This window comes from Tachyglossus aculeatus, chromosome Y3 (assembly GCF_015852505.1).
Source record: "Tachyglossus aculeatus isolate mTacAcu1 chromosome Y3, mTacAcu1.pri, whole genome shotgun sequence".
NCBI classification, from domain to species: domain Eukaryota; kingdom Metazoa; phylum Chordata; class Mammalia; order Monotremata; family Tachyglossidae; genus Tachyglossus; species Tachyglossus aculeatus.
In genome coordinates, this window is record NC_052095.1 from 1,108,074 (window position 1) to 1,129,221 (window position 21,148).

General features: G+C 43.9%; 1 protein-coding gene across 1 annotated transcript in view; it reads left to right on the forward strand.

Moving 5' to 3' along the window:
* The first annotated feature begins 10,565 nt into the window (after positions 1 to 10,565).
* LOC119946744 (guanine nucleotide-binding protein subunit alpha-11-like) overlaps positions 10,566 to 21,148 on the forward strand; it is an 84,827-nt gene continuing 74,244 nt past the window's right edge. The window contains exon 1 of the mRNA XM_038768180.1: positions 10,566 to 11,058. Within this exon, the coding sequence (XP_038624108.1) occupies positions 10,923 to 11,058 (136 nt within the window). The 5' untranslated portion in view covers positions 10,566 to 10,922. The remainder of the gene's footprint in view (positions 11,059 to 21,148) is intronic.

A 21,148-nucleotide genomic window follows, 5' to 3' on the forward strand; every position in this document is an offset into this window, starting at 1 on the left:
TGAGGTAGGAGGGGTCAAGGTGTTGAGTGCTTTAAGGCCAATGATGAGGAGTGTTTTTTTGAAGCAGCATGGTGTAGTGGATAGAGCATGGGCTTGGGAGTCAGAAGGTCATGGGTTCTAATCCTGGCTCTGCCACTTGTCTGCTATGTGACCTTGGGCAAGTCACTTCACTTCTCAGTTACCTAATCTGTAAAATGGGGCTTAAGACTGTGAGCCCCCCGTGGGACAACCTGATCACCTTGCCACCTCCCCAGCGCTTAGAACATAGTAAGTACTTAATAAATGCCATTATGATTATTATTACCCCAGTGCTTAGTACAGTGCCTGGCATGTAGTAAGCGCTTAACAAATCCCATTATTATTATTATTATTATTATTGTTAATATTGTTAATATAGAGGTGGATGGGCAACGCCTGGAGTTTTTAAGGATGAGTGTTTTTGTAGAAAAATTACCTGGGCAGCAGAGTGAAGTATGAAATGGTTTAGGGAGAGACAGGAGGCTAGGAGGGCAGCAAGGTGGCTGATGCAGTAATCCAGGCAGGGTAAAATGAGTGATTTTATTAATGTGTTAGCAGTTTGTATGAAAAGGAAAGGGCAGATTGTACTAAGTGCTTGGGAGAGTACAATATAAAAGAATTAGCAGATGCATTCCATAATGAGCTCACAGTCTAGAAGGGGACACAGACATTAATTTAAATAAGTAACATATAATTTAAACATATTGTTCATAACTGCTACGGGGTTGGGGGTGAATTAAAATCCATTGTCCAGCGGACACAGATATAAGTACATAGACAGTGAAGAAAGGAAAGCAAGCCAGGGAAAAGAGGCTTAATCTGGAAAAGGCTCTTGGAGATGTGCTCTTAATATTGCTTTGAAGGTGAAGAGAGTGATAGTCTGGTATGTATGTAGGAGGAGGGAGTTCCAGAACAGAGGGTAAGAATGTGGGTGACAGGTCAGCAGAGTGCTAGGGATTGGTGGATACCACCAGTAAGTAAACTGGCACTTCAGGTGTAGAGTGTGTGGGCTGGGCGTTAGTAGATCAGTGAGATGAGGAAGGATTTAATCCTAATCTCTCTGGGTCAATATGACATATATGTCAAACACAGAGAAGCCAATTATTTGCTATTTTTAACCATTAAAAATCAATGGGGACTGACATGTTTAAAGGAAATGTAAGTCAAAGGATAGATGAGCATTGGCAGTCACCTTTTTACTACTGTGCAGATCATAGTGTTAAATTTCCTTCTGTTAGCCTTGGTTCCAGTTGTCCTGGAAACTACCAATGGTATTTATTGAATATTCACTGTGTGCAGAACCTGGAATGTGCAGTTCCACAAAACCTGCCTTATGCCTGAGATTCTGAATCTCTTCACTACCTCTGTCTCAGTGTTTAAATCTTATTATAGACATTTTGCACCCTTAAACTAAAGATTGGAGGAAGGAATATAAGCAACCTTCATTATGCTGATGATACAACCCGACTAGCAGGAAGTGAAGAAGACTTGAAGGGCTTACTATTGAAAGTTAAGGAAAAGAGCAAAAAGATAGGCCTATATTTGAATGTTAAGAAAACAAAGATCATGGCAACTGGAAGTTTTAGCACATTTGTAGTGGACGGAGAGAAGATTGAGAAAGTTGACAATTATTCTCTCCTGGGATTGATAATAATAAAGGATATAATAGCCAAGAAATATGCTGAAGATTAATGCCATGAAGAGCCTGGAAATAGTCATGAAATATGCTTATGTTATTATTGCCACAAAAATACAAATTGTCAACTCTGTGTTGTTTCCAGTGTCAATGTATTGATCCAGAAGCTGATTGATTGACCTAGAGAAGCAGCGTGGCTCAGTGGAAAGAGCACGGTCTTTGGAGTCAGAGGTTATGGGTTTGAGTCCTGGCTCTGCCACATGTCTGCTGTGTGACCTTGGGCAAGTCACTTAACTTCTCTGAGCCACGTGGGACAACTTGATCACCTTGTGTCGCCCCCCAGCACTTAGAACAGTGCTCTGCACATAGTAAGCGCTTAACAAACGCCATCATCATCATCATCATCATCATCATCATCATCATCATCAAAAGCTGGACCTTGAAAAAATAGGCTAGAAAGAACATCTCAATTCTTTTGAAATGTGATATTGGAGAAGACTTTTGTGAATACCATGGACTGAAAAACAAACAAAATACTCGACTTGGACTAGTATACTTTGGATATATAATCAGGAGGACTAATTCTCTGGAGAAGACACTAATGATAGGAAAAGTCCAAGGAAAACATGGAAGAGACAGACCAGCAGCTAGTTGGATAGAGAACATAACAATGATAACGAAAGAACTATTAGAAAGATTGTAGACTATGGTTGAGGGCAGGACATTCTGGAAAAAGTATATTCATGGAGTTGCTATGAATTGGACATGACTCAATGGCACATAATAATAATAATAAATAGTAATAATCACACCACTCTCATTTCTGTGATACTTATGTACATATCCATAATTTCTTTATTTATATTGTCTGTTTCCCACTGTAGACTGTAAGTTCCTTGTGAGCCGGGAACATGTCTACCAACTCTGTTATATTGTACTCTCTCAATCTCTTAGTGCTCGGAACTCTGTAAGTGTTCAATGAAACGGGAGAGTTTAAGGCTATGTTGTAGTCGTATTAGTAATAACTATTAATTAAACACTTACTGTGTGTCAAGCACTCTATTAACACAGGGAAATAATATTATAGCTGGGAATATATATATATATATATATATATATATATAATACATATATAGCTGAACTCCTTGTCTTCCCTCCCAAACCTTGTCCTCTCCCTGACTTTCCCATCTCTGTTGACGGCACTACCATCCTTCCCGTCTCACAAGCCCGCAACCTTGGTGTCATCCTCGACTCCGCTCTCTCATTCACCCCTCACATCCAAGCCGTCACCAAAACCTGCCGGTCTCAGCTCCGCAACATTGCCAAGATCCGCCCTTTCCTCTTCATCCATACTGCTACCCTGCTCATTCAAGCTCTCATCCTATCCCGTCTGGACTACTGCATCTCTCTGATCTCCCATCTTCGTGTCTCTCTCCACTTCAATCCATACTTCACGCTGCTGCCCAGATTATCTTTGTCCAGAAACGTTTTGGGCATATTACTCCCCTCCTCAAAAATCTCCAGTGGCTACCAATCAATCTGCGCATCAGGCAGAAACTCCTCACCCTGGGCTTCAAGGCAGTCCATCACCTCGCCCCCTCCTACCGCACCTCCCTTCTCTCCTTCTACAGCCCAGCCCGCACCCTCTGCTCCTCCGCCGCTAATCTCCTCACCGTACCTCGTTCTCGCCTGTTCCGCCATCGACCCCCGGCCCACGTCATCCCCCGGGCCTGGAATGCCCTCCCTCTGCCCCTCCGCCAAGCTAGCTCTCTTCCTCCCTTCAAGGCCCTGCTGAGAGCTCACCTCCTCCAGGAGGCCTTCCCAGACTGAGTCCCTTCCTTCCTCTCCCCCCGTCCCCCTCTCCATCCCTCCATCTTACCTCCTTCCCTTCCCCACAGCACCTGTATATATGTATATATGTTTGTACATATTTATTATTCTATTTATTTATTTATTTTACTTGTACATAGCTATTCTATTTATTTTATTTTGTTAGTATGTTTGGTTTTGTTCTCTGTCTCCCCCTTTTAGACTGTGAGCCCACTGTTGGGTAGGGACTGTCTCTATATGTTGTCAATTTGTACTTCCCAAGCGCTTAGTACAGTGCTGTGCACATAGTAAGCACTCAATAAATACGATTGATGATGATGATGATGAATTAGATTCAGTCTCTGTCCCTTGGGGACCTCAAGTGCTGAGAGTATTTATTTTACTTGTACATATTTATTCTATTTATTTTATTTTGTTAATATGTTTTGTTTTGTACTCTGTCTCCCCCTTCTAGACTGTGAGCCCACTGTTGGGTAGGGACCATCTCTATATGTTGCCAACCTGTACTTCCCAAGCGCTTAGTACAGTACAGTGCTCTGCACACAGTAAGAGCTCAATAAATACGATTGAATGAATGAATGAATGAATTCAGTTTGCACCCACTGGGTGAGAAACTCGCATACACTTAAACAGTCATTAAGGTCATCCCTGCAAACCAAGGAGAGACTTGACTGCAACCATCAAAATACATTTCAGGACACTACCACCTGAAAAGATTTCATGCAATTTCCAAAGACCAGGAAACAGCCATTCAAGAATTGCTGAATAGAGCTGACTGTGTACTAGAGGCCCACACCAAGAAGACATACAATTCATTCATTCATTCATTCAATTGTATTAATTGAGCGCTTACTGTGTGCAGAGCACTATACTAACCACTTGGGAAGTACAAGTTGGCAACATATATACAATTTACAATTGACCGTAAACCGCTAATATCACATACTGTTGGTTGATAATTAGACAGTCAACTTTATTTATTGAGCTCTTGCTGTGCAGACTGTGCAGATAACTAGTCAGTAGAACACCAAGGTGATGAATCTGCCTCTGCTAGGGAAGGAAAAATCTAGTCCAATAAATCTGTTACCTAGGAACCATAGTGACTAGCAAAGCAGTGAACAGAGAGTAGAAAACTGAATAAAAAAGCCAAAATATCCTTTGAGAGAATGTCAGTATGCCAGACTGTGTCCAACCTGATTAGTTTGTATCTATCCTAGCACTTGGAACACAGCTTGACACATAGTAAGTGCTTAACAAATACCATCACAATTATCATGATTATTACTGCTATTATTATTATTAGGCTGTGTGGTTTCAGATACTAAATCAAAGGTCTACAGAGCTAGAGTGGGGTTCAATCTTTTCTACTCAAATCCTCTCATAACTCATTCTCCACTTAGAGACCATGCTCCTCAAACAGCAAGATACAGTCACACTGAAGTCCTGGAATTAAGTTAGTTTCCTATCATTGAACTACTACCCAACTGTACTGGATGGAATACATGAAGAAAATGGAAGACATTGAGAAATCCCACCAGGGGTTGTACAGGGAGATGAAATTAGAAAACCAAAAAAGGAATTCAGAGCCCATTTCAGGTTTTTAACCGAGTGTTTTCTTTCTAGCAAGAGTTCTGCTTTAAGTCTTCATATTCTATTATGCTTTATATACTATTTCTTTCAGTCAATCAGTGGTATTATGGAGTGCTTACTGCAGCAGTGTACACACACTAAGCACTTAAAAAGTATAATGCAACAGGATGGAGACCGTGAGCCCCATGAAGGACCCGATTTGCTTGAATCCATCCCAGTGCTTAGGACCATGCCTGGCACATAGCAAGTGCTTAACAAATACTGTAATTATTATTATTATAATTACTCTCCTCCTCTTCAAAGCCTAATTGAAGGAACATCTCCTGAAGGACTGAAAGGAGCTTATGTAGATGTTGAATTGAAATATAAGAAGGGCTTAGACCAGTATAATGCTAGTGAAAATGGAGAATAAGGCATTCATTCATTCAATTGTATTTATTGAACACTTACTATGTGCAGAGCACGGTACTAAGTACGGATGTGCTAAAGCATCGATTCTGGAGATGATATGAAGGAAAAACCAATACAATTTGGTGACAGTTGAATTTAACTTCAAAGAGGGAAAGTAGTAGTAATAGTAGTTAGTGCTTACCACATACAAAGAAAGCACTATGAAAAAATCGTATCAAGTATGGTCCCTGGCTACCAAAGGGCTTAAGACTTAAGGACTTAAAGGCTATGGCAACTGATATATTAATTAAAGACAAATAAAAATGCAATGACAAAGTTGAAAACAAATGAGAAAGAAGCAGCAGCATTGCAGACTCCTCAAACCTCAGACCAAAAGTCATGGGAGTCCAGGTAAGGATATAGCAGTTATTTCCTCATTGTTCTAAATCACAAAAAACTCATTCTGCTGTTGGTCGACTCCACGTCCCACAGATCAATCAGAAATCTCCCGCGGCAACAGGGAGGGAGAGCGGCGGCGGGAGGAGTTTTTCATACGGACGTTTTTCACCGGCCGATCCGGGTCCGGGGGCCCCATCCTTTTCCACGACTTTGGGAATCTCGGGTGCCAGGCCCTGCCCCAACTGCCCGGCGGCGATGTGGGTGCCCGACCCCTCCCGGAATCATCAGGTTGCTCTTGGCGAGTCCAGACTGCAGCTGTTCACGTTTCTACCGCTTGATACTACAGACGGAGAATACCGCCACCTTTCTAGATGGTCTTTTTCTGTATCGGGGACGGGGCAGGCGGCTTGGGGGGATTTGGAGGGCTTTGGAACTCTATTAAGCTCTGCCGGAAGCAGCGTGGCACAGTGGAAAGAGCACAGGCTTGGGAGTCGGAGGTCATGGGTTCTAATCACGGCTCCTCCACTGATCAGCCTTGTGACTTTGGGCACGTCACAACTTCTCTGTGCCTCAGTTACCTCAACTGTAAAATGGGGATTAAGACTGTGAGTCCCACGTGGGTCAACCTGATTACCTTGTATCAACCCCAGCGCTTAGAAAAGTGCTTAGCACATAGTAAGCACTTAACGAAATGCCATTATTATTATTATTATTATTATTATTATTATTATTATTATTACTTCCCTATACTGAAAGAGGTCGTTCATTCTCAGTCTCTTTTGCAGGCTCCTCCTCCCCCTCCCATCCCCTTACTGTGGGGGTTCCTCAAGGTTCAGTTCTTGGTCCCTTTCTGTTCTCGATCTACACTCACTCCCTTGGTGACTTCATTCGCTCCCACGACTTCAACTATCATCTCTACGCTGATGACACCCAAATCTACATCTCTGCCCCTGCTCTCTCCCCCTCCCTCCAGGCTCGCATCTCCTCCTGTCTTCAGGACATCTCCATCTGGATGTCTACCCGCCACCTAAAACTCAACATGTCCGAGACTGAACTCCTTGTCTTCCCTCCCAAACCCTGCCCTCTCCCTGACTTTCCCATCACTGTTGACGGCAATACCATCCTTCCCATCTCACAAGCCTGCAACCTTGGTGTCATCCTCGACTCTGCTCTCTCGTTCACCCCTCACATCCAAGCCATTACCAAAACCTGCCAGTCTCAGCTATACAACATTGCCAAGATCTGCCCTTTCCTCTCCATCCAAACCGCTACCCTGCTCGTTCAAGCTCTCATCCTATCCCGTCTGGATTACTGTATCTGCCTCCTCTCCGATCTCCCATCCTCCTGTCTCTCCCCACTTCAATCCATACTTCACGCCACTGCCCAGATTGTCTTTGTCCAGAAACACTCTGGGCATGTTACTCTCCTCCTCAAAAATCTCCAGCGGCTACCAGTCAACCTACACATCAGGCAAAAACTTCCCACCCTCGGCTTCAAGTCTCTCCATCACCTCGCCCCCTCCTACCTCACCTCCCTTCTCCTTCTACAGCCCAGTCCGCACCCTCCGCTCCTCTGTCACTAATCTCCTCACCGTGCCTCATTCTCTCCTATCCTGCCATCAACACCCAGCCCATGTCATCCCCCTGGCCTGGAATGCCCTCCCTCCCCACATCCGCCAAGCTAGCTCTCTTCCTCCCTTCAAGGCCCTACTCACCTCCTCCAGGAGGCCTTCCCAGACTGAGCCCCCTCCTTCCTCTCCTCCTCTCCCCCCTCCATCCCCCCGCCTTACCTCCTTCCCTTCCCCACAGCACCTGTATATATGTATATATGTTTGCACGTATTTATTACTCTATTTATTTATTTATTTTACTTCTACATAGGTATTCTATTTATTTTATGTTGTTAATATGTTTTGCTTTGTTCTCTGTCTCCCCCTTCTAGACTGTGAGCCCACTGTTGGGTAGCGACTGTCTCTATATGTTGCCAACTTGTACTTCCCAAACACTTAGTACAGTGATCTGCACACAGTAAGCACTCAATGAATATGATTGATTGATTGATTGACTGATTGACTGGAATGCCCTCCCTCCCCACATCTGCCAAGTTAGCTCTCTTCCTCCCTTCAAGGCCCTACTGAGTGCTCACCTCCTCCAGGAGGCCTTCCCAGACTGAGCCCCCTCCTTCCTCTCCCCCTCCTCTCCCCTCCATCTCCCTTGCCTTACCTCCTTCCCTTCCCCACAGCTCCTGTATATATATATTTATGTTTGTACGTACTTATTACTCTATTTATTTATTTATTTTACTTGCACATATCTATTCTATTTATTTTATTTTGTTAATATGTTTTGTTTTGTTCTCTGTCTCCCCCTTCTAGACTGTGAGCCCACTGTTGGGTAGGGACCACATCTATATGTTGCCAACTTGTACTTTCCAAGCGCTTAGTACAGTGCTCTGCACACAGTAAGCGCTCAATAAATACGATTGATTGATTGATTGATTGATTGAGGTGCTAGTGGGAGATGCATTGTCATGAAAAAGAAGCATTGTACTTCACACATGGGGTGTATTAGGACCCAGGGGTAGGGAGTAAAGGAAGTTGGGGTTAAAGGAGAGGAACCAAGAAGAATGCCAAGATTCCAAGCTTGAGAGAGGGAAGATGCCGGTGCTGTCGGGTCCACAACAGGGGGACATTTTTCTCTATGGCAAATTCTTCGGGCAAAATCCGTCAAGATGATATACCAGGCAGTGGGCTCAAATAAATTGAGAACAATGTGCCTTCCATATTGAATTATTAGGTTGGTTGCTCTGGAGAACAGGAAGTGGACCCGAAGAATGGGGAACCCAGGATAACCGTAGGAGTAAACATGGTTTCCCCTTCAATAAAAGTGTTTGTGTGGATGAGTCTGGAGCTAACTTCTGTAGCAGAGGTACCCCAGTCTGGGCCACCACATCTGGTATCTACTGGCTGTTTGTAGAAAGCTGCTGCTCCTGTCACTGCCACCACCACCTTTGGGGCTGCAGGAGGGAAGGGAGTAGGAGAACTGCTACCCTAAGTAAAAAAGTAATCCCTTGATACTCCTGTCATTCATTCATTTATTCATTCACTCCATCAAATTTATTGAGCACTTACTGTGAAGAGCATCTAGCAGAACTAGCTTTCTCAACCCTGGGAAGCTTTCCTAACTCAAAAGCATTGGTCCATATTTAGGGTATGGGAAACAGTCATTCCAGATGACAACTCTCCAGAGGCATCCCTAATGACATCCTTAGAGACAAGCAAATATTATTGTGAACCGCTTCACCAAATCTGTTAGTGTTGCAATGTTGGCAGTAAGTGTAAAAAAAGCTATCCTGACTTCACCATGCTGTACAGATCACTTATCAGAACATTCAGTCCATGTCTCCCCAGTCCTCAAGAACCTCCAATGGTTGCCCATCCACCTCCACATCAAACAGAAATTTCCTTACCATTGGCTTTAAAGCAGTCAATTAGCTTGCCCCACCCTACATCATCTCACTACGCCACTTCAGCCCAGCCAGTACACTCAGCTCCACTAGCACCAGTTTACTCCCAGTGCCCAGAACTCATCTGTTTCACAGCAGACCCTAGCCCACATTTTTCCCCTAGCCTGGAACTCTCTTCCCCTCCATATACTAATAATAGCAATTATTATTATAGGTAATAACAATCCACATATGTCAGACTACCACCCTCTCTACTTTCAAAGCAATACTAAGATCATGTCTCCTTCATTTAGATCTCTTTTCCCTGGTTTGCTCTTCTTCTCTCTCTGTTAGTCTACGCTCTTGAATCTGTAAACTTTGGCATTTGATATTTGCTCACCCCTAATTCCAAAGCATTTATACACATATCTTTAAATTATGGATTATAAATGATCTATTTATTCATTTTAATTTTCAATATTTTTTCATATTTTTTCAGTCTGTTTCCCCCCTAAATAGTAAGCTCCATGATCGTCAAAGAACTTGTCTTCTAATTCTGTCGTACTGTACTCTCCCAAGCACTTAATGCAGTGCTCTGCACATAGTAACCTGTTAATAAGTACGATTGATTGATTGGTTATTGATTGATTCATTGAAGTTATAGACCCCTTCAGAGTAGGGATAGTGTGTTTTGCTTCTTAACAGCATTTCTGAAATGCTTGGTACACTGCACCCACTAAGCCTTAATTTAAGTGCTTTCCGGGTACTTTTATTTTCCCTTCATGAATATACTGGTATATTATGGAATTAGTACCGAAAAATAGGCGGCATCCTTCCTAACTTTTCTTTCCTATTTAGGGAAGTTAAAAGGTTATCCTCGCGCTCTTATCTATCAATCACTACTTTCGCTTCTCGCCATTTAACCCTCCTATCACCGAAAACTGGTAAGCGTGTAGTCTTCCACATTCCCACAATTCCCATTAGCTCTGTAATTTGCTCTTGAATATTTTCGAAACTCTTCACCAGATCGCGTAGGTGCAACCAAACACACTTCCACTTAAGCTTTTTTCTTCCCGCCCCATTCCCTCTCTCCAAACCCCGTTCTCCCTAATTCACCACCGCGATCAGCCTAAACCCGCCTATTTTCAACCATTCTCAGCTACAATACTAAAGCTATTGCGTGTTACCTCCCTTCCCATTGGCCAAAACGAATGCCCGTTTGAGAGAACACGTATGGGGTGAAGAGGTTGTTTTCACATAGTTAGGTTGTCAGTCCTCGTTGCTTGGATTTTGTGGCTGCAGTGGGAGGTTGGTAGTAAAGAAGATCGGGAAGGCCGATGAAGAATCAGACGACCGAGGAGTGGTGTGCAACGCCCTCCAGAGAAGACTCAGAGGTCGAGATCTAAGATTAAAGGAGCCACGAATAAGGTCGGCGAACCGGATTTGGCCCGAAAGCCGACCTGAATTGAGAGTGAGAGGTTATCGGGATTAAAGGAAGGTGAGAGGGGGGAAAAGGCGTCCGCGGCGGCTCCTCTCCCTGCTAGGTGGGCGGGAGACGCAGGGTTTTCCGAAAGCAGTAGCGAGTGGGGACTCTGGAGGAGTGCTGAAAAAGAGGATGACTCTGGAATCCATGATGGCGTGTTGCCTGAGCGATGAGGTGAAAGAATCCAAACGGATCAACGCCGAGATTGAGAAGCAGCTGCGACGTGACAAGCGGGATGCCCGGAGGGAACTGAAACTGCTCCTACTGGGTGAGTGTTCATCGGCCTTTACATATTACCCCTACCATCATCGCCACCTGAAATGCCTTTAACTCACTCCAGTGGATCGAATCTTCCTCTCAGTTGCCATCCTCCATTATCCTTTTGGGTGTTCCGGAGAAGAATAAAACGAGGTTCCAGCTGAGACATTCCCCCCACCCCTTCCTCAGGAAGCGACGTTTTGTTGCCTGTAATGAGGGAATATTTTCGTGATCTTTGTTTTTTTACCAGGCGCTTTAAAACAATCCACCCCCTTGCCCCCTCCTACCTCATCTCGCTTCTCTGCTTCTCCAGCCCAGCGCGCAGCCTCCGCCCCCCTAATGCCGCTAAACCTCTTCACTGGGCCTCGTTCTCGCCTGTCCCGCCGTCGACCTGCCCGCCTCTGGCCAGGAACGGCCTCCCTCTTTATATCCAACAGACAATGACTTTCTCCACCATAAATGTACTATTGAAGGCATATTCCCGAAATGCATTACCTAAGACCTTATTTCTTTATTTTGATTTTTCATAGTGTTTGTTTTGCACTTTATCTGTGTCAGGCACCTTACTGAGCGCTGGTGAAGATATAAGGGTATCAGATTGGACACAATACCTGTCCCACATAGCGCTCAAAGTTGTACTCCCCATTTTACCATTGAGGTAACTGGGATGTAGAAAAGTTAAGTGATTTACTCAAGGTTACTCAGCAGATAGTGGTGAAGCCGGGTTTAGACCCCCAGGCCAATGTTTTATCCACTTGACTACACTCTTCTCCCATTCCCTTTTATGTTGTGCTTGGGTTTGGATTTGCACCTTTTGTTCACCCCTTCTTTAGCTTCCCCAGCACTTAGGTAAATATCCGTAATGCATTTATATTAATATCTGTCTCCCCCCCTAGACTGTAAATTTGTTGTGGGCAAGTAACATATCTACCAATTATGCTATATTATATCCTCCTAACCACTTAGTACAGTGCTCTGCAAACAGAACTCAATAAAAGTCACAGCTTGCTTGTCTTGTTTTTTCCAGAATTGGGAAAAATGTAATAATGATCATGGTATTTTTAAGCTCTTAAAGTGTATTAAGCCCTTTGCTAAGCACTGGGGTAGAAAGATAATGAGATTGGACATAGCTCCAGTACCACTCAAAATGCACAAGGTAAGAGGGAGGGAGAACAGTTATGCCATCCTCATTCTCACAATGAAGAGACTGAGCCCCAGATAAGTTAAGTGACTTTCCCAAGGTCACATAGCAGGTGAGGCATAGAGCCCTAGACTGTGAGCCCACTGTACTGTACCGTCCAAGCGCTTAGTACAGTGCTCTGCACACAGTAAGGACTCAATGAATACGCAGGAATGAATGAATGAATGAGAGCAGAACTTTGGTCTACAGAATTTCAATTTCAAACCTTTTACACTAAGGTATTATGGTGGACTGTAGTGAGAGTGGAATGAAACCCGCCTCAGCTGTACGCCTCACAAACTCCTTACAATTAGCTTTAGAGCACTCAGTCAGCTCATTCTATTCTACCTCACCTTATTAATCTGTTACTTCAGCCCAGCCTGGCACACTCCACTCTTCTAGTGCCTCCTGCTCATTGTGCCTCAGTCTTATATATCTCACCAATGAGCCCTTTACCTAGCGTGGAATTCCCTCCCCATCCATATATGCCAGACCACCATTCTCTCCACCTTCAAAGAGTTACTCAGGTCAGATCTCCTCCAAGAGGCCTTCCCTGATTATGTCCTTTTTTCCCAACTCTCTCTTCCTTCTGTGTCATCTGTGAACCACAATCTATGACCTAAAATAAATACTCAATAAATATGATTAATTGATTGATTGATAAAGGGCCCATCCTCCCTCTGCTTGAGTACAGTAATGTGGTCCTAGGTGTTATGTTTCTCCTTTTAATAATCGACCCTTTATAAATAGGTGCCGTGTAACTCACTCCATCTTCTGTAAATAATTAAGGATGCATAAATCTCAAAGGAAGCCCGTTTAAAGTTTAACGGTGTGAACCATTAGTTAATGTAATGTAATTTAGAAATGAGGATTTTTTGAAAACGAAGTCATCCCTTACTAACTGTAGGTTTCTGTCTTATGTACTGTCTTATGCTGTGGAGTCATCTCAGACCCATAGCAACGCCATGGACACATATCTCCATACAAAAAGTTAAATGTGAAATCCAGGTTTAAGGCTGAAAAAATTAATTGTATTTAAAAGCCACATCAAAGGACCAGATAATTCCAAAAAAGGTTGTACGTGTACCTTTGGGAATTTGGATCACCTTAGATCTTTGGGCATTTGGTATTCCCACCCCTTCAGCCCCACAGTACTTACATACATAACTATAAATTACACATTGTAAATTATAGTAATGCCTGTCTTCCTCTCTGGACTGTAAGCTTGTTGTGGATAGAATTGTGTCTATCAGTCTTTTGTATTGTTCCCTCCCAAGTGCTTAGTACATTGCTCTACACACAGTAACTGTACTGCACACAATAAATACCATTGTTGATTGATTGGTAAAATAACTCCAGAAATAGTTTTTAACTATGAACTTGTGTAAATAAATATATCCCTGAGTTTTAATGTAATAATAATAATAGTACTTTTTAAGCACTTACTATGTGCTAAACGCTGGGATAGATACAAGTTAATTAGGTTGGACACAATTCCTGTTCCACATAGGGCTCACACTCTTAATCCCAATTTTACAGATGATGTAACTCAGGCCCAGGGAAGTTAAGTGACTTGCCCAGGGTCACAGAGCAGACATGTAGGGGAGCAAGGAGTAGAACACAGGTCCTTCTGACTTCCAGGCCTATATTCTATCCAGTAAGCCCCACTACTTGTAGTAGATTATAGAATTAAATAGAATTAGACATTTTGGAGAAGCCTCAACTATGTGGAAACAGATGAAGTCAATTCTAACCACAGAATGTGATTACATCTTCCCAAGATGTAATTGTCAGTCAATAAATCAGTGTTATTTATTGAGTGTTTACCATGTGCAGAGCACTAAACTAAGCTCATGGGAGATTATGGTACCACGGAATTAACACAGATGTTCCCTGCCCATAACAAGCTTACAGTCTAGAGAATTTATACATTTAATCAGAATAACAAACTCAGGAGTCAAATAATCAAAAGTATTTATGGAGCATTCATGGATTATAAATTATATATTTATAGTAAAATCTGTTCTCTAAACTGTAAACTTATTGTGGGCAGGGGATAGTGCCACTTACTTATTCTCTTGTGCACTCCCAAGGTCTTTGTACAGTGCTCTGTACACTGTAAATTAGCCACTAAAAAAATACCATGGATAATAATGATTTACCATGAGCGTGACTTTGTCCTAAATATTTGAGACAGTACACGTGAGTAAGTAGATACAATCCCTGCCTTTATAAGTTTCAGTCCAGTATTTTGCTATGTTTATAAATCATATTCAGGTACTGAAGAAAATACATTTCCAAACAGCAGGTGAAATGAAAGTTAGGTGGGTGGAGCAGAGACAAGGAGGCCTGAGTTGGAATTTAACAGAGATGAGAGGAGAGGTGATGCTGGGAGGAGAAACATAATGATGGGGATGGTGGCATTTGTTAAGCACTTACTATGTGTGAAGCACTGTTCTAAGCGCTGGGGGGAATACAAAGTGATCAGGTTGTTCCACGTGGGGCTCACAGCCTTAATCCCCATTTTCCAAATGAGGTAACTGAGGCACAGAGAAGTTAAGCGACTTGCCCAAAGTCACATAGTTGACAAGTGGCAAAGCTGGAATTAGAACCCAAGACCTCTGACTCCTAAGCCCAGGCTCTTTCCACTGAGCCATGCTGCTTCTCATAAGGAAGGTATGTAGAAGTGGAGTGAGATGATGTTATGTGAGAGAGGAGAAATAAGTTTTGAACAGTACTGTAGAGATGAAGAGTCTGCAGTTGTGATTAAGAAAGAAAGATCATAGATGGGAGAAACAGGGCTGGGTGGGAAGTGGAGCCTTCATGTGGGGAATTTGAACTGCCAGGAAATGCTGGAACTGTAGGGAATGCAGTGCTGCTAAAAGGAAAGGGCACTGGAGTAGTGTTGAGACTGGATGGGTGAAGTTGGGAGGAGGAGTGTCTTTGTGGGATTGAGATTTAAGGAGGAAAGGCATGGAATGGTTCTGAGATAAAGAACAAGGTAGACAGAGGAAACAGAGCCAAGGCTATGAGGCTGGGTTCAGAACTAGGAGGGGAATCAATTAAACAATCAATCAAGTATTAATTGAGCATTTACTATGTGCAAGGCACTGTTGTAATCACTCGGGAGAATACAGTATAACAAGATTGGTAGATGTGTTTACTGTCCACAAGGAGCTGACATTCTAGAGCGGGAGACAGACATTTAAATAAATTACAGATATGGATATAAGTGTTGAGGGGTAGAGTGTGGAATGAAAATGAAGTGCCTAAAGGGTATGAATCCAGAGAGCAAGGGTGACATACAAAAGAGAGGAAGAAGGGACAAATGAGGGCTTAGTTGGGAGAGGCCTGTTGGAGGATATTTGATTTAAATTTGAAGGAGGGGAAAGGGGTAGGTTGGGGGATGGGGTCGATGGGGAGGGGAGGAGTAGAGGAAAAGGGGGCTCAGTCTGGGAAAGCCTCCTGGAGGAGGTGAGCTCTCAGTAGGGTTTTGAAGGGAGGAAGAGAGCTCATTTGGTGGATGTGTGGAGGGAGGGCATTCCAGGCCAGGGGAAGGATGTGGGCCAGGGATTGACAGCAACGACAGACCAGAACGAGGCACAGTAATGAGGATAGAGGCAGAGGAGCAGAGGGTGTGGGCTGGGCTGCAGAAGGAGAGAAGGGAGTTGAGATAGGAGGGGGCGAGCTGATGGAAAGCCTTGAAGCCAACCTTGAAGCAGACTCCCACCTTCAAAGCCTTATTAAAAGGCTTCATTTCCTACAAGAGGCCTTCCCCAGCTAAGCCCTCATTTTCTCCTCTCCCACTCCCTAATGTGTCACCTTGCACTTGGATTTGCACTTCTTATGTCTATATTTGTAATTTTATTTACTTATATTAATTTCCGTTTCCCCCTCTAGACTGTAACTTGTTATGGTCAGGGAGCATGTTTACCAACTTTATTATATTTTACCCTCCCTGATACAGGGCTCTTGCACAGAGTAAGCACTCAATAAAAAGGATTGGTTGACTGATTGAGCCTTATTGAGTCCTGTTGCCCATTGCTCTTTCCAGTTGTTCAAACATTTAACTCCATCCTCAAACCTCTGCCCAACCCCTGCCTCTTGCTCCCAGTGACCATCCACATACTTTATTGACAAAATTGAAGCTGTCAAGTGTGATCACTCTAAAATCTCCCATGCTACTCTCCAGTAAACCCTTCCTTTTGTAAAATGGTGATTACCATTGTGAGCTCCACATGGGACAACCTGATCACCTTGTATACCCCCAGTGGTTAGAACAGTGCTTTGCACATAGTAAGCTCTTAACAAATACCATCATTATTATTAGGAATAGGGAAAGTATCTTATCTACTCTATTCTGTTGTACCCTCCTAAGTGCTTAGTACAGTGCTGTGTACACTATAAGTGCTCAATGAATACAATTGATTGTTTGACTTATGATCCCATCAGAATGGGACTCCCAGACATTCCATCCAGAAAGGTTCTTATTCTCCACTACCCCAAAGGAGGGGCCAGATCTATTTTCTAACTCTCCCTCTCTCCGTCCTTCACTTGGATCCCAGCAGCAAAAAAGAGCAAGACATAGGGGAGACATATCTTGTTCTTAAAATTGGGGTTAGGGGCAAGGGGTGAAGTAATCTAATGTAAATAAAAATTATTTACAAATAGTGGGAGCAGAAGGACCAGCAAGAGTACAGTTGTAGTATGGAATGATGAATACATTAATAAATAAGGCTATATATAATATAATAAGTTGATATTGGGAAGCAGTGTGGTAGTGGTTGGAGGAAGGGCCAGGGAGCCAGAAGGACCTAATTTTAATTCTGGCTCCACCATTTGTTTTCTGTATGACCTTGGGCAAGTCACTTAACTTCTGTGCCTCAGTTACCGCATATATAAAATGGGAGTTAAGACTGCGAGATCCACAAGGGATATGAACTGTGTCTAACCCAATTGGCTTATCTCTCTCCCAGAGCTTTAGTGCAATGCATACCACATAGTAAGTGCTTAACAAATACTATTAAAAAAGATATATTTGATAATGGTGGCTATTGGGAAAATGTGTAATTAAATGATATAAATTAATAAGGGAGTGATTCTTAAAGGAAGTAAAGTTAAGGAGGGTTTTGAAGTTGAGATTATGGTTAGCAAATTTGAAGGAAATAATTTTTTCTAACGGAGGGAAGATGTTTGTTGGAAGTGTGAGAATCGGGAGCAAAGAACATAAACTGGGTAGTAGTGAGTGAAGGATGCAGACAAGTAAGAGAGCTGGTAAAGAGCCCTGTAGCCATTGGTCAGAAGTTTCTGCTCATTGCTGGGGGAATGAGTAATCATTGGTTATTTTTCAGAAGAGCAGAGGTGCTTGCTAAATGACATTTTAAGAAGGTTATTTGTGAAGCAGAATATGTTATAGACCAGTGTACTTCAGTGTTAATACAGCAATTGGCACATGGAAAGAACATAACAAATACTGTCAGTACTAGTAGTAATAACTGTATTAGGGAGAGGGAGAAGGGAGGAGATGGAGCCAGGAAGATCAGTGAGGAGCCTGATATTGTAATCTGAGGAAACTGATGCAGTCATCTAGTTGTGAGGTGATGAGATCAACATTTCCAGGAGGATGATTAGTCAGTCCCTGAAGAAACAATCATATCTCCACCCTGTATTCCCCACAACTGTCTCGTTATTAAGTAAGCTTACATTAAAGGAGCAAAGTTTGCTGATTGATGTATAGTAGGAAATCAGGAAGAGGAAGGAGTGGATTCTAGAGATGGAGTGAAGGTAGAACCAACAGGATTTCATTCAGTTCAATTCAATTTGGTCATTTTATTGAGCACTTACTGAGTACAAAGCATGTACTAAGCACCTGAGAGAATATAACAATAAACTAACATATTCCTTGCCCACAAGGAGCTTACAATCTCAAGGGGGAGACATTTATTCAAATAAATAAATTACAGATATGTACCAAGTGCTGTGGGATGAGAATACAGGAGTGGGAGAAGAATAAAGGAGGGCCCAGTCAGGGAAGGCCTCTTGGAGGAGATGTGCCTTCAGTAAGACTTTGAAAGTGGGGAGAGTAATTGTCAGATCATCATCATCATCAATCGTATTTGTTGAGCGCTTACTATGTGCAGAGCACTGTACTAAGCGCTTGAGAAGTACAAATTGGCAACATATAGAGGCAGTCCCTACCCAACAGTGGGCTCACAGTCTAAAAGGGGGAGACAGAGAACAAAACCAAACATACTAACAAAATAAAATAAATAGAATAGCTATGTACAAGTAAAATAAATAAATAAATAGAATAATAAATATGTACAAACATATATACATATATACAGGTGCTGTGGGGAAGGGAAGGAGGTAAGATGGGGGGGATGGAGAGGGGGACGAGGGGGAGAGGCAGGAAGGGGCTCAGTCTGGGAAGGCCTCCTGGAGGAGGTGAGCTCTCAGCAGGGCCTTGAAGGGAGGAAGAGAGCTAGCTTGGCGGATGGGCAGAGGGAGGGCATTCCAGGCCCGGGGGACGACTTGGGCCGGAGGTCGATGGCGGGACAGGCGAGAGCGAGGTACAGTGAGGAGATCAGCGGTGGAGGAGCGGAGGGTGCGGACTGGGCTGTAGAAGGAGAGAAGGGAGGTGAGGTAGGAGGGGGCGAGGTGATGGACAGCCTTGAAGCCCAGGGTGAGGAGTTTCTGCCTGATGCGCAGATTGATTGGTAGCCACTGGAGATTTTTGAGGAGGGGAGTGATATGCCCAGAGCGTTTCTGGACAAAGATAATCCGGGCAACAGCATGAAGTATGGATTGAAGTGGAGAGAGACACGAGGATGGGAGATCAGAGAGAAGGCTGATGCAGTAGTCCAGTCGGGATAGGATGAGAGCTTGAATGAGCAGGGTAGCGGTTGGGATGGAGAGGAAAGGGCGGATCTTGGCAGTGTTGTGGAGCTGAGACCGGCAGGTTTTGGTGACGGCTTGGATGTGAGGGGTGAAAGAGAGAGTGGAGTCGAGGATGACACCAAGGTTGCAGGCTTGTGAGACGGGAAGGATGGTAGTGCCGTCAACAGAGATGGGAAAGTCAGGGAGAGGGCAAGGTTTGGGAGGGAAGACAAGGAGTTCAGTCTTCGACATGTTGAGCTTTAGGTGACGGGCAGACATCCAAATGGAGATGTCCTGAAGGCAGGAGGAGATGCGAGCCTGGAGAGAGGGGGAGAGAGCAGGGGCAGAGATGTAGATCTGGGTGTCATCAGCGTAGAGATGATAGTTGAAGCCGTGGGAATGAATGAGGTCACCAAGGGAGTGCGTGTAGATCGAGAACAGAAGGGGATCAAGCACTGAACCTTGGGGAACCCCCACAGTGAGAGAATGGGAGGGGGAGGAGGAGCCTGCAAAAGAGACTGAGAAAGAACGACCGGAGAGGTAAGAGGAGAACCAGGAGAGGACGGAGTCTGTGAAGCCAAGGTCAGATAACGTGTTGAGGAGAAGGGGGTGGTCCACAGTGTCAAAGGCAGCTGAGAGGTCGAGGAGGATTAGGACAGAGTAGGAGCCGTTGGATTTGGCAAGCAGGAGGTCATGTGTGACCTTTGAGAGGGCAGTTTCCGTGGAATGTAGGGGACGGAAGCCAGACTGGAGGGGGTCGAGGAGAGAGTTGTTGTTGAGGAATTCTAGGCAGCGAGTATAGACAACTCGTTCAAGGAGTTTGGAAAGGAATGGTAGGAGGGATATGGGATGATAACTAGAAGGTGAGGTGGGGTCAAGAGAGGGTTTTTTTAGGATGGGAGAGACATGGGCATGTTTGAAGGCAGAGAGGAAGAACAGATATGAGGAAAGAAGGCTAGAGGCAGGATGTGGACAAGAGTTCAGTGGTGAGATATGTGAGAGCAAGGTACAGTGAGGAGATTAGCATTAGAGGAGTGAAGTATGCACATTAAGAGAGTAGCAAGGATGATATAAGGGGACAAGTTGATTGAATGCTTTAAAGCCAATGGTGAGGAGTTTATTTTGGATTCAAAGGTGGATGGGCAACCACTGGAGGTTTTTGAGGAGAGGGGAAACTTGGCCTGAACATTTTGCAGAAAAAGTGATTTGGGTAGCAGAGTGAAGTATGAACTGGAGTGGGGAGACCCAGATGCTGGGAGGTCAGCAAGAAGGCTAATACAGTAATCAAGGCTGGATAAAATATGCGACTGGATTAATGTCGTAGCAGTTTGGATGGAGAGGAAAAGACATATTTTAGTGATGTTGTGAAGGTCGAACTGACAGGATTTAGGAAGGATTGAATATATAAGTTCAGTGAGAGAGAGGAGCCAAGGATAGCGCCAGGATTACTGCCTTGTGAGGAGACAGGCAGGATGGTGGTGCCATCTATAGTGATAAGTAACTCACGGCCGGGACAGAGTTTGGGTGGGATGATAAGAAGTTCTGTTTTAAACGTTTTAAATTTGAGGTGACAGGAAGACATTCATATAGAGATGTCTTGAAGGCAGGAGGAAATTCAAGACTACAGAGAGGGAGAGAGATGAAGGCTGGAGATGTAGGTTTTGGTATCATATATGCATAGAGGTGGTAGTTGAAGCAATGGGAGAAAATGAATTCTCCAAGAAAGTGGGTGTAGATGGAGAATAGAAAGGAACCCAGGACAGAACCTTGAGGACCCCCCCATAGTTAGGGGTGGGAGGCAGTGTCTCTGTGAATGAGACTGTGAATGAGCGGCGAAGAGATGGAGGAGAATCATAAGAGGACAGTGTCAGTGAAGCCAAGGTTGGATGTTTCCAGGAGAAGTGGTGGTCCACAGAGTCAAAGGCAGCTGAGAGGTTAAAGAGGATTACGACGGGGTAGAAGAAGCGTGGCTTAGTGGAAAGAGCATGGGCTTGGGAGTCAGAGGTCGTGGGTTCTAATCCCGGCTCTGCCACTTACCAGC